The 13,386-nt window shown below is 38.6% G+C and overlaps 3 protein-coding genes across 3 annotated transcripts; 1 reads left to right on the top strand and 2 right to left on the bottom strand.

Moving 5' to 3' along the window:
* Window positions 1–560: 560 nt before the first annotated feature.
* On the bottom strand, window positions 561–6,238 carry LOC103469700 (uncharacterized). The gene is made up of 7 exons (XM_008417558.2): window positions 5,028–6,238; window positions 4,773–4,947; window positions 4,415–4,485; window positions 4,085–4,258; window positions 3,909–4,006; window positions 3,752–3,823; window positions 561–3,083 (listed from the first exon to the last, which is right to left on the bottom strand). Exons 1-7 carry the CDS (start codon window positions 5,056–5,058, stop codon window positions 2,940–2,942), a joined length of 765 nt encoding a protein of 254 aa, XP_008415780.1. The 5' UTR covers window positions 5,059–6,238; the 3' UTR covers window positions 561–2,939.
* An 83-nt stretch (window positions 6,239–6,321) lies between these two features.
* cox6a1 (cytochrome c oxidase subunit 6A1) lies at window positions 6,322–8,723 on the bottom strand. The gene is made up of 3 exons (XM_008417557.2): window positions 8,593–8,723; window positions 6,719–6,864; window positions 6,322–6,621 (listed from the first exon to the last, which is right to left on the bottom strand). The coding sequence occupies exons 1-3, from the start codon at window positions 8,690–8,692 to the stop codon at window positions 6,535–6,537; spliced, it is 333 nt and encodes a 110-aa protein (XP_008415779.1). The 5' UTR covers window positions 8,693–8,723; the 3' UTR covers window positions 6,322–6,534.
* A 74-nt stretch (window positions 8,724–8,797) lies between these two features.
* Window positions 8,798–11,506, top strand: LOC103469698 (C-type lectin domain family 4 member A-like). The gene is given in 7 exon segments (XM_017306878.1): window positions 8,798–9,663; window positions 9,665–9,762; window positions 9,838–9,924; window positions 10,045–10,095; window positions 10,173–10,312; window positions 11,056–11,171; window positions 11,246–11,506. Coding segments are annotated over 7 exon segments (795 nt in total). The 5' UTR covers window positions 8,798–9,514; the 3' UTR covers window positions 11,400–11,506.
* The last annotated feature ends 1,880 nt before the right edge of the window (window positions 11,507–13,386 follow it).

Genomic DNA, 13,386 nt, shown 5'->3' with positions numbered 1-13,386 from the left:
CCAAAATCCGATGTGAGATTCATCCGTGCTGCAGTGAATCCGTCTCTCTTTATAGATATCTCCCTCTTCTTCCTCACATCGTGTCTTTATGAAACTTTCAAAACAAAAACGGAAAATTTGGGATGTATCTTACTAGTGAAAGAATTATAAATAATAGTCTTTACCACCTGTGTAAACTTTGCTGGTGAATGTTATAACACATAATATAAGTTTTATAATATTTGTTACATTGTTTCATTTCTAATGTCGGCTCTTGTGTCAGATAAAGTCAATGTTAGAGAATAATTTTTTTTTTTTAGATTTACAGAATCACAGCCTTCATAGCGGGGCTGAACCCCGTATTACACCAAGCACTGTAGCTAATATTAGCTGGTATCTCACATAAATACAGTAAAGTAATATTCCAATCACTAAATATACACCATAATATGTCCATCTTACTTGTGAAATGTTGTCTGTGGAGCCCTCATAGATCCTAACAACAATATCCCTCAGTGCTGAGGCATCTTCTGCTGTTTTGATTGAGCAAAGTAGGTTAGTACCGCTCCAAGATGGCCGCCGTATTTCCTGCGCGGGAGCAGCCAATGCGGGGTCTACTCTTATATTATGTCTATGGCCGCCATGGCGTGGCCGCCGCGCGCAGCCTGTGGATCTGTGGAACTAACGGCTGCCTGAAAGAGCGACCACCGTTGCTAGGAGATGCTCCGAAAAAGACACGGCTGGACAGATTTCGATGTTCTGACTTGAAATCTCCGTATTTTCTCCGCACCCTGAGTTTCATGCTGCCTCTGAGTGTTTAAAATCGGAGCGGTCCTCGCTGTGGATCCACTGGAGAATGGCCAGGCCTCTCAGAGCGCCACGGACGCGCAAGCCGCGCACTGACGGATTTGGGACTCCTTAACACACCTGATTTTGTAGAATAATCTCCTGATGGCTAAGAACCCATTCACAACAGGAGACAGATTTTTATGACAAACTAGTGTTTTAGTAATTGCATACAAAAATCATGAAATAAAAAAGGAGAAATAAATACAAATGTACTTACAGCAGTTTAGAAACACACAAATAATTAAAAACAAAATTGTAAATAGAACATGTTTGAAGAATTCCATTGTTACTGACTATGATTGCATAAAAATGAAAGAATTCAACATTAAAATACAGCAGAATGACAATGTTTAAAAAAGACTAAAACAAGCCCAAATGTCTCACTTTTTTTTTTTTTTTTTACATAATTCTAGATATTAGTGAGGTCACTACAACATGTCCACACTGAACAAGAAATTAAAACATGTCAAGTAATCTGAGGACAACATGCTTTGTAAACTGCAACCAAATAGTAAATGTAAAAGCATTTCATAACTTATTATTGGCTTATAATACTGTCTCCTAAAATTTCAAAACGGTAAAAAAAAAATTCTAATGTTTACAACGTAATATTTTGCGCCGTCGTTAGCGTTTCCTATTACCCAACTGAACAGTCAGATGTCATAAATGTTAAATCAAGTCATTGAAAAAGTGCAGCATTGGGAAAGTGGGAGTTTGATCAGTTTGATCAACTCTAGAAAAACACTCAGAAACGATCTCCAACTTACAGCAGAACTATATTGTACAAATATTAAAAGCAATTTGCTAGGACTCTGAGACAAGACTAACAAATATGTCTGAGTGTGGCATCTTCTGTGACTCTAAAAGCCTACTCTAGCTCTGATTGTGTCGTTAATGACACGACTCCCTTTGTTTTAGCTACACTACAGTAGGATAAATACAGAAAAACCCAAAGCAGGGTTCCAAATGCACAATATTCTTATAAACCTGCCTACTATGGCAGCCCACTTCTACAGTTACTGCAGGCTGCCAACGCAGGATTCAATTATCTTTTAGAAAGATTATACCTGCAGGCACATTTCAGTAACATGTAGTTCAATAATTTATCGGTTGAATTTGAAAAGTGAAACTCAGAGTGATATATTTCAAGCGTTTGGTTTTTGTTAATTTTAATGATCATGGCATACAGATAATGAAACACTCACTTTCAGTTTCTGAATAAATTAGAGTATTACTTAGGAATAATAAATAAAGCGTTGCTAGCTGGCTGTTTGAATGGTAATGTCCAAGCAAATTAATGGAAAGTTGAGTGGAAAGAAAACATAATGTATAAAATATAGCAAATGTAGGTGGAGGGGAGGATTCCCAAGGTGTCAGAGTTTAAAAAGGAGCCAGAAACTAAGTCATAGGTGTCTTATCTCAGCTAAAGACAGAAACGACTGGACTGTGGCTCAATGGTTCATCCTTTTTTTTTTATTTAGATAAAAGTAAAAAAATTCTGGTTTAAAATGAACTGTAAACCATAATCAATAAAACAAACAAAAGTGAATACTTGATATATTTCCCTCTGTGAATAGCAAATCTGGAAAATATGTGGTTTCATTTTTTTTAAACTGATTTACTGAAATAAATATATTTTTTCAATTAGATTCTAATTCATTAAGACTCAAGGAAGATGCTGAAGCTCATAAAGCTAATAAGTAAAACTTCACTGGCATTGACTTGACTGTCAACTGTGGTGTCAAGCCGATGAGGTTTTGCTTTGTCTGAGTAGTACAGTGATCATTTTTAAATAACTAAAAAAAATAAATAAAAAAGAATTTCAAAACCTGTTAAATTCACCATTCAAACACTATAAAAATGTGAAATTGAGCTTATTGTATGTAAACCTAACTACAACTGTGAAGGTTTTTGAGATCCACATTCTCTGAGAACTGGAGGTATTGGATGCCACCTGCTGACCAAAATCAGCAGCTGAAATTGCTCATGCTTCGACTTGGACGAGACTGAATCATTATAACAGTTCACTAACCTGTCATTAATATTGTCCTTTGTCAGGTGACAATAACATAGTAAGTCTATTATAGTGTTAAAAGTTCTGTTTCTCACAATCAAATCAGCTGTTTATCCAGTAACAGGATTTCCTTTTCCAGCTTCTTCATCTTCAGTGCTCTGTAGGCCATCTCCTGGTCCCGATTCTCCATCTCCTTTTTGAGGTAACAGCAGTAAAGGGTCCTTAGTTCATCAGTCTGCTTCTGAAAACATATAAGCAGAGCTACGTAAAATACCCAAAGATGTTCTCAAGTAGGAGTAGCACTACTTCAACATATTTTTACTTAAGTAAAAGTAAAAAGTAGCCATCCAAGAAATGACGCAAGTAAAAAAGTATTTGGTAAAAAGTCTACTCAAGAAATGTGTACCTAATCAAACTATCAATCGTTTAATATTTTAAAAATACATCATCAGATGGACAAAAATATAAAGATAAGTGGAAATGTTGGTAATTTAAGGGCCAAAATGAAAATAATTAATTTTAGTAATGAAAGAAACAACAAAATGAAATTTTCTCAAATCAGTTTCTTTCACTAAATAACTTATGAAATTTTAACAAAAACTGCTGGTGTGTGTCTGTGTGGTGAATTTTTGGTTAAAACATTTTGTCTTTCATTCAGTGAAGTAACTAAGTCACTGGTGGGTAGAGAATCCAGAAGGTTTACTCTATACGAGCAGCAATACCTCATAATAAAATTACTCAAAGAAAAGTAAAAAGTACAGCGTAGTACTTTTTTTTTTTTAAAGTTACTCAAGTAAATGTAACTGAGGAAATGTAACTCTGAATATAGGTCTCCTAAACAGCACATGTATAATTGTTATGTTTCTTTTCACTTATTTAATCTGCCTGGCGCTGAATCCTAACTCTCACCTCAGCACGTCTGGTCCTGCTTGTAGCCCCTGCTGGGTTGCCGACCTCCTGAAAACTGCTGTTCTGCACATCCTTCATTAAAAGAAAACACAAAAATTCAGTGTGGAAAATTTTTTTTGGATAAATTGGACAATGAAGCAGGTGTGGAGGTGTCTACCCCATCAAAATGAGCCTCACTGATGTCCGTCTCATCGCCGCTCAGGCTCTCTGGTTCCGTCTTTGTGACGGGCAGGAGGAGGACCGGATGGCCTGACACTTGACACGTCGACAACGTTAAAGTCGGTTGTCTCCAAATACAGCAACAGAGTTTAAAGAGACTTGACTTAAACTTACCACTCATAAAGGAGCTATCGGATCCACCGATGGGGCCGATGCAGGCGCCTCCTGGTAGGACCTCCACCCTCATGGTGCTTTCTCTGCTGTGCACCCCGTCTTCCTCTGCTGAGGTCAGAGAGGGGCTTCCCGACCCGCCCTCGGTCCTCAGCACCTCGGCCCTTTTTCTTTTTGCTGTGCAAGTACGAATTTCAGAGCAAACAATTGAGCACAGGCTTATGAAATGTAATGAATTTACAAGTTGGTCGCTTAGCAAGGTCTGACAATTAGTGCAAACAAGTATCAGGAAGAAGGGCGTCTAATACTTGGGTCTGTTTTTTCCAAGAGTACCTGTTTGGATGATGTTCTTGTGTTTGACTTTCACTTGCTGCCATGTTCTTTTGTAGCCACTGTCTGAAACCCTGAGTCAGAAAAAACAACTATTACTTCATGTACTGCTTACATATTTAAACTATATCAGGGTTTCCCTCAGTGTATTATAAGCCTGGCGGGCCACCAGAGATATTTTTGACATTTTGTCGCATTACAACTACAAATAGTGTCCAAAGTTAGTCCGTGATGTGAGTAATGTGACAAAATAGGTTAGAGATCTAGGGGTAATGCATCGAGTAGAGGCAGGATGCAAGAGCAGAATGTTTGCAGGACATTTTCAAATTAGGATGACAAGAAGTGCATTTGGTGCTCTTACGCATTTATTTTATCAGCAATCCTCTGCCAGGCTTCCTCCCTCAGCTTGGAGGCGCTGGTTGTGTTGGACTTGGCTGTTAGGATCTCTCGCTCTTCTTCATACAACTTCAAAATAAGTTCTTGCTCCTTGGAGCTGAAGAAATGAGCCCTCTCCTGCTTTTTATTCATCTGGTAATCTGTGATCATAAAAAACAAGTGAATGTACTTTTTTTTTTTTTAGACCTACGTATGCTGTCTAAAACTCCTGCCTCCTCACCTCTGTCTGCGTTCATCATCATCATCATCATTGTGATCCGGGTCTCGACGTGCGACTGCTCTCCCCTGTGTGGCGGAGCGAGCTCGCGCACTTATCCGAGATGTTTCAATGCTAGATTTAGTAATCAAATCGTAATCCGCTGCAGAAAAACGCTGCGAAACCGAGCCGGGTCGGCGCCACGGTTCGATCCGGGATCCGTCACGTTGTCAAACAGTTGCCCAGGAGACGGAACCGAGGAATGATGACCGTTGTCACCGGGTCGGTATATCGACAAGCTTTGTTAACCCAGGATTTTCTAATTCGGTTTAAGGCGCGTTCACGTGAAAGAGGTGGAGTCCGTAACAAAGGCCGAGTCACACGTAACGCAGCGTCGCGTCATTTTACGACGTTAAGCTGCTGTTGCGCTCTTAGGAGGCATGAATGGAAACACGAAACGGACTGAGAAACTTATTAAAGGGCCAGACTTTGACGTCAAATCATTGGTGCATCACTGCCGTTTCCGCTCTCAGGTGAAAATGGTGTGTATTGATACGAGGCGGCCTGCCAGCTGGGTTCCAACATGGCCAGGATACTGTTTCTGCAACTTGAAACCTGTTGGTGCAACTCAGTCTGGGCGCATGCAGGGAACTTTTTAAAGAAGCCCGCTCAAAGTAATATGAAACTACTATGTCATAATTTTAAAAAAAAAACATCTTTATGCTACAGGACCATGTCAGAATTAAGATAAATTAAAAAAAAAATTCAGCTGTACAAGGCATCCCATTAATGCCGAAGTTACATAATTAGTAAATGTTAAACCATAATAAAACCGCAGACACTGAATAGCATTACCGGGTTACAAAAGCATCAGCAAATTTCACCAACATTAATTTCTGTGACAATTATCTCAGATTAGGAAATACAGTTTTTGTGTCTGACCCACACAAAAACTGAAATACAACTTCTTTCCTTTAGCTGTTTTCAATCAGTGGTTCCCTAAATTTAACACCACTATTTAATTTTCCCTTTTCATGCCAAGTCTTAATACATAATGAGCAGGCTGTGCCCTGCAGAAACTGACAACTATTCCAGCGTTAGTCATTTACTGGAATAAGAGCAATGGTAATAAACTAAAATTATTTCATACGATTTGATTTTAAGGGCATAATATGAGGAACAAAATTCTGCAATCTTTACCATCCCAACCTAAACATGTGCTTTATGACAATGCATTTCTAAGAACAAAACAACTTAAGAGTCTGCTGTATAAAACTAGCAGAAATAAGAAAAACAAAAGACCAAAAACACAACCTAGTGGAATTAAGTCATTTTATTTAGGTCAAGTAAGTTTAAGCTGATATTTTTGTTTAATGGTCCAGAACAGAAGAATTGTTGGTTTAGGTGCTCCAATGTGGGGAGCACAGAGGTATAAACAATAAAACTCCAAAAAAGTAGACTGCAAATAGGAGTGTGGTCCTGTTAACAATAGCAGAGGGGGCTCTAGAGCCAGCGCTGACGTCTGGATAGTTTAGTCATGGCCCTCATAGCCATCTGGAAGTGCATTCACATGAGAGTTGTGGAAGAGGGTTTTGTTGCCATCTCCCCAGGGGAAACGCTATTTTGGGAGAAAAAAAGAAAACAAAAACATCAGAACAAAAATAAAACAGCAAAATGAGACAAATCTGTAAAACTGTTAAATAATGACGTCTGACCTTGGTGCGAATGCGAAGGTGGGTGTATGGGACAAACTCTGGTGGTGCATCATGGCTGTGCTCCTGCTCCTTCAAGAAGGTGTTCAGCATGCACACTGCGACACCAGGCAGCGCAACCACAAAGCTGAGGATCTTCCATGTTTTAGCTGTTGAGAAATTATTTCATGAACCAATGAAAACGTGCGCTCACAGGACTGAGAGGAAAAACAAAAAAAGGCAGGAAGCAGAAAGCCATCGCTATTTGTACACCATTTCATATTTTCATTCTGTACAAACAAATTTAAGAGCATGACTTTACGTGTCCTGGTAGTTCGGAGTTTTCTGAAGACTTCGTGTTTGGTTCTTCTAACAAATCACCAAAACCATAAAATAGTGCAGAGGAAACTAATAATTGTATTCACCGGGTTTTGCACCGTTACACACCTTGTAAACAAACCATGTAGATATTTAGGTTATTTAGAGATAATAAAAAGCTACAATGGCACAAATTCTGTCTTCACGTCTACATTTTTTAAGTCTTTTTCTGAATATCAGTGAAAATTCTGACTCATTGTTTCATCAGCAAGTAATATTTTGATTTGTACTTGGTGGAGATTTTCTTCATCAACCTGAGTTATTCTAGCTGACTCCATGGCCACCATCACAGCAGAAGGAGCTGTTGGAGCCATTACTCCTCACCGACACACCAGGACACAAACTACGTGTCGTTAAGAAGTTTTCGTAGCATATGCCATGTTGGAGATTTTAGCAATTTTCAGGTTAGCAGCTACAAAGGATGAACTTACAGGCTTAGGCACACAATTCAGGTCAGATGGTGTTGAAGGAAATATGTGGAACTGGAAAAGTTTTCAAAGTATCAGCTGTTTAATTAAAGCTGCACCAAAATCAGGAGTTCATCGAATGCCAACAACTACACCAACACTTTTTAGGACTAAGTAGAACAACAGAATTATCCCAAATGAACAAAGTGGATTCAGTTTCAACAAACCTGTTGTGGAATGATGATTTTTTTGTGCTGCTTTTGCTGCAGCAATTTTACCCAGACGTTCATGCATATTGTCCTTGAATTATGCAAAGTTCAAATTAGAGAAAATCTGTTGGTGTGTGTGTGTGAGCATACAGTATAGAAATATCAGCTGGCAGAGAGTGAGTATGCATCTATTTTTAGTATGTGTGTATGTGCATCTATAAACACACACATCAGAAACTGCATTGTGATTCAGAGCAAGGTTCTCTCACAGGTCACCTTTCCACACAACAATTTACTCTACTGGCTTTCAACAGTGGAGCTCAAAACTCACTGTTTTTCACATTTTAGATGAGTCCCTGCTCCAGTACACCTGAATCAATCTGAATCTAGCTGCTCAGGTGCAGAAGGTTGTTAATCAGCCATTTATTAAAGTCAGGTGTGTGGAGGAAGTAAAACATGTCGAACTGAAGCTTCTAAGGATTCAGATCAAAAACCTTAGCAGTAGAGGAATCGAATCGTCACTAAATTCAAATTAGTTTTACGTCAACATTTTATAGCTAGTTTATCACTACACCGCGCTATTTTATTTCTTCCTCACACAAATGATACGACTCCTGATATTGCCTTATGGCATAAACATTTCTATTTTGCCGCTTCCACTCTGACGCCTGAATGTAATACAAGCTAAAACCTAGACGACCGACTTAAAGTTTAATCACCAACATTTGTGTTTTAGAGTAAAAAAAATAATTTACGAGGCGCTCCGGAAAACTCAAGGCTGTAACAGGGTTGCTAAAGAAGCTAACGCTAGCTCAGCAAGGTCACACTCCAGCCGTAACCTGCTGTTGTGAAGCTCTGCTAGTCCGCATCCGCTCACTGAGACTCGGCAAACACTCGTAATTACCCGAGTCCCCGCCATGTCCAGCGGCAGCTGAGAGCTGACGCCGGGTTTGAGTCAAAGAAGACCTCAACAACATCTGAGAGAAACGTCCGAAGGCCGCCATCTTGCTTTCTGAAAGACCGGTGACCGGAAACAGTCATTTGTAGAGATGCAGTCACGTGGGACTTTTCTAGAGCTCTACTACGCCGCCACGCAAAAAAAAAACAACACACAAAAAGGTCGTTCTTTTAATGATAGGTAAAATTCAGTTAATTTCTGTAGTTACAACACTGCGGACGAAGTCTAGACCTCAGCTTCAGTTAAAAAAGTTAACATAGTACCATAAATAAATGCTGAAAAGAATGAGCTGAAGCAATTTCACAGACCTGGCCAACATCACTTTAGTGAAACACTAGTACACTTCCCTGACAAAGTACATGCCTCAGTTTAATACTGCAAAACCTGATTTGTGTGTACTACTTGATCATGGAGAAAAAAAAATTGTTCATCGACTTAATTACTATTGGACTTTTTTTATTCACATAGAGTAATAAATAAATCATTGTTACCCTGACTGTGAGAAATTGTTTGTCGCTGTAAACAGATTGGATGCCGTTATAAGTGCAGCCACCAACAATTTAGGTTGTGGTCTTAGAAAGAAAGGAATTGCACAAAGAAATGGCCTGTAATGGTTGAACCACCTGGACGGGTTTTTCAAAAATAGTCCAGGGTCTTTGGTGAATCCATCCTACAGCTTCTGTGTGTTGACACCAGGAAAACACAAGGGTTAAAACTCCAGAGCAGTATTTACTTACCTGTTAATAGCTAACATATTTGGCCTCATGATGAACAAAAATATTGGGTTGATTTCTTATCTGATTCTGAACTCTGTGGACTGAATACTGACTGCATCCAAGGCAAAAAAAAATCTTGTTCTCCTTTAATAATGGAAACTCGGTATCAACCGTTTAGCACAACGGACAGCAGCTTGGATCAAGCAGATCCCAATATCAGCCAACAAACAGGTAAAACCTCCATGTTGTCTGAATTTCTTTCTGAGTTACTTCAGACATCGAGAAATCAGAGTGTGAAATTTGTGTGTGTTTTCAGGGATGAAGAGAATATTGACGTATATCCTCTACAGCGTGCCGCTGCTGCTGCTTTTGATTCTGCTCTTGGTCATAGGGGTCATATGTAGGACTTTAAGCACATCATAACAAGGTGGATGAGTAATGTTACTACAAATCACACTTTGATATTATTTTACAGTCTCTCAGATGAAGAAGGAAATGACTGATGTCAAACTACAACTCCAGATCATCAACAATAGAGGACCAATGTCCTTATGTACTTCAGGTAAAAAATAAAATAAAACATCAAAAAAGGAAAAAAATCCCTGATTTCTTAGAATAAAAATGCAGACAAATTTGGTCTCTTAAAACAACTTATGCATTTCTGTGGTTTCTCAAAATAAAGGTCCTACAGATGCAAAACAAGTCCTGATGGAGAGAATTGTTCCAGTTAGAGGTAAAACTCAAGTATCTTTGAGCAAACAAAATCTTTGCTTTTGATCCATTTTGACTGTGATGATCCTTATGAGTAAGGAACTTGCAAGGAGGGCTGGGCGAGTTTCCAGGGCAGCTGTTACCTGCTTTCCACCACCACCACCGTCTGGCAACAAGCCGAAGATCAGTGTAGATCATCTGGAGGACACCTGCTAGTTCTTAACAATGCGGAGGAACTGGTGAGGTCCAACCTGGCTCCGTAAAACTGCAAGCACACATAATGAAATATATAAATACTCAGCTTCATACCCCATTGATATTTATTACATATCGGTATGTCAAATCTGCAAACCTTAGTGTAGTTTAATGGGATTTGTGTTCCTGATCAACACAAACTAGTGCATTGATTGGAAGTCGATGGAGTCTGGTAAATGTTTTCCCCAAAACTTTGGTGCTAGTATAAAGCGAGATGTTTGTATTCATCTCGCTTTATACTAGCACCCCCAAATAAAAGCCAGCGCAACTGAGTCCCATTTTCAGATTGCTGCAAGGCATCACAACAAACATGTGGAAGAAGGTGGTGTGATTAAATAAAACCAAAATTGAACAGTTTGACCTAACTGCAAAGCAGACACCTTGAAGACACAATACCCATGATGAAACAAAGTGGAGGAAGTATCATGTTGTGGGGATGCCTTTTGTCAGCAGAAGTAAGGAAACCAGTCAGAGTTTAGGAGAAGATGGAGGGAGCCAAATAAAGGTTGTTGAGGAACACCAAATTAAAAGCTGTAAGAGGATTGAAATTGTAGTAAGACAAGGACTTTAGACCCCAATAGTACACTAGGTTCTTGATTGTATTGTGATGAAATGTGGACATGTTCAATAGTTATGAAATACTTTGCAATTAAACAAAACAAACACATAAATCTATCAACTAAATTGTGGCTGAAGATTCTGAACATGCCCTTATTTTTTATTCCAGGACTACATTTCAGGCATAGTTGACATCAAGTATTCCTACTGGATCGGACTTGTGGAGCGACAGCATGAGGGCCACTGGAGCTGGGTGGATGGAACCGACTTTGGCTCGACCCCAACGTGAGTCGAAAGTGAAGCCTCAAGACGGAGACATAAAACAACTGAAATAACTCTTCGTGCTGTTTGGTGTTTAGATTCTGGGACCAGGGTCAACCTGACAACTGGGACTTCAGAGTGAACGGAGAGGACTGTGGGCAGCTGCATGCCTCTGTGAACCGCAAGCGCAAGCTGTGGAACGATGCAGACTGTAGCCTGGGCTACAGGTACATCTGTGAAGCCAAGGCATGAGTCTGCATTATACGTAGCTCATGCTTTGTTGATATGCCCAGATTGATGAGAGGGAGAGGATGGATAAAAGTAAAACTATTTGACCTATGAAAACAGTTGTTAACCGGTGGTCGCCATGGTTTTCTCTTCCTCACAATAAGAGTTCATTTGAAAGCAAAAGTATTCACTCTCCTTGAACCTTTCAACATTTTGTCATGCCACATTCACAACTTTACCGTCATTTATTGGGATTTTATGTCAATGTCCAACTGAAAGTAGTAAATAAAATTGTTAGACAAATGGAAAATGATTCATGGTTTTCAAAACTTTTTACAAAAAAATAAAACAAAATAAAACAAAATTTGAAAAACAAGGGTCTGTGTCCAGGTTAGCCCCACTCTGATATTTTTAAAGCTAAGGCTGGTTCTAACACAATGTCCCGAGACTTTAGTAGCTTCGATTAGAAGGGTGAACAGCTGAATATACTTGTTTCCATCGGAGAACACAAGGCCATAATTTCCAGAGTTCCTAAATTATGGGGCTTTGTTGGAAACCGAGAACGTGAAAACAAATTAAAATGTTCACAACTGTCCACTAGATGGCAGTAGTACTCATCGTCCTTTTACTGCTAATGCAACTTTTAAAACAAATTTGCTACATAAATTTAACAGTCATGATCAGAAGATAATACATAATAATAAACAAGTGTACAGATAATGTATTAATAAAAATAAAATAAAAAACCTGTGAATTTAGTAAATTTACTGACCTCCTACCAAAAGAAATTCTAAAAGATTTCTTTAGAGAAGTTGTTAAGCTTAAATCTGCCCCTGCAAAAAATTTTTGGGAATCATAACCATGTTAATTATTTGAATTTTAATAAAGTGTATTGTGTTTTAAAGCAGTGTTTCTGAGATCATCAAACCATATTATGTTTCCAACTCTGGGTTTGTAGAGACAGGAACCGGCAAACATCACATGCTCAGCCTTAGTACAGACACCAACTCGTCCACTCAGCACAGAAATAAAGCAAATGTACTTTTCTACGTAGTTAAAAAAAACAATGGGAAGTTTTTAATTTAACTGAATTTAATTTCCACTAGAGAGTTGCACCAAAGTAGCAGTATTAGCTTTTTAGCTCTATTTTTCTTGTTGTTAGGCTGGTAACTGTGTTTTTAGCTTTTGATGGATTTTACATGGCAAAAGTTTCATGTTCTTTGTTATTATTATTTTAAAATCTAACCATAGAAATAAGAAGCAGTTCCTTTTTTTTCTTAATTATGTAGCATTTAGGGCCCTAAAGGAGTTTAAACGGCTGGACTGAGGCCAACAATTGCTCCTTTTGTATGATGAGGTTGCAGAAACCTGGAAAAAATAGATTTGTGTGGTAGAATGGCCCTGTCCTGTCACTGAGAATCTGAGACAAGACTTGAAAATTGATTCTCACCAATCAATGTGACTGAGCTCAAGCTCTTTAGCTAACAACACTGGCCAAAAAAAAGTCAGTTTCTAGCTTTGCAAAGCTGGTAGAGACATAGACCAGATCCAACAAAGATTCACAGCTGTAATCGCAACAAAAAGTGGTAGTGTGAAGAATTGCATCCAAAATTTACATATTTTTATTTGTAAAAAATGTCCTTTAGCTTTGCAGTTCTACAGTACTGGAGTCTATCACATAACCAACTGTGCAAAAAACTATTCCATGCATGCAGCACATAACCAAACCCAGATATAAATCAACACATGCACTTATGTTTACAATCTTGACACCTCTGTCAGATATTGACGTTTTGTGTATTTATAGAAAGTAATCTAATTTGGAAGAAGTTCACCACAAAGTTGTGGGAATTCTAGCAAATGTCGCATATTTATACAGCTGAGTATAGGCAAACTTTTATTGATACAGGTTTCAAAAATACAAACCTAAGAGATTAAAGGTTGATGTTGGATCGGGACAATAAGTCGATTCACCTGAAAGTTACGTTCACAACTACTCTTTAAATCTTTC

Source organism: Poecilia reticulata, linkage group LG9 (assembly GCF_000633615.1).
Source record: "Poecilia reticulata strain Guanapo linkage group LG9, Guppy_female_1.0+MT, whole genome shotgun sequence".
NCBI lineage: Eukaryota > Metazoa > Chordata > Actinopteri > Cyprinodontiformes > Poeciliidae > Poecilia > Poecilia reticulata.
This window is presented reverse-complemented; position numbering and strand designations above follow the sequence as displayed.

What these genes read in the sequence shown, in the direction of transcription:
- cox6a1 (XM_008417557.2), bottom strand. Translation starts at nt 8,692, where the DNA reads ATGGCGGCCTTCGGACGTTTCTCTCAGATGTTGTTGAGGTCTTCTTTG. An exon ending in TGGACATGGCGGGGACTCGG is followed by an intron (nt 6,865 to 8,592) that starts GTAATTACGAGT and finishes ATTTCTCAACAG; the next exon opens with CTAAAACATGGAAGATCCTC. An exon ending in ACCTTCGCATTCGCACCAAG is followed by an intron (nt 6,622 to 6,718) that starts GTCAGACGTCAT and finishes CTCCCAAAATAG; the next exon opens with CGTTTCCCCTGGGGAGATGG.
- LOC103469700 (XM_008417558.2), bottom strand. Translation starts at nt 5,058, where the DNA reads ATGATGATGATGATGATGAACGCAGACAGAG. An exon ending in GATGATGAACGCAGACAGAG is followed by an intron (nt 4,948 to 5,027) that starts GTGAGGAGGCAG and finishes TTATGATCACAG; the next exon opens with ATTACCAGATGAATAAAAAG. An exon ending in GCAGGACCAGACGTGCTGAG is followed by an intron (nt 3,084 to 3,751) that starts GTGAGAGTTAGG and finishes ATATGTTTTCAG; the next exon opens with AAGCAGACTGATGAACTAAG.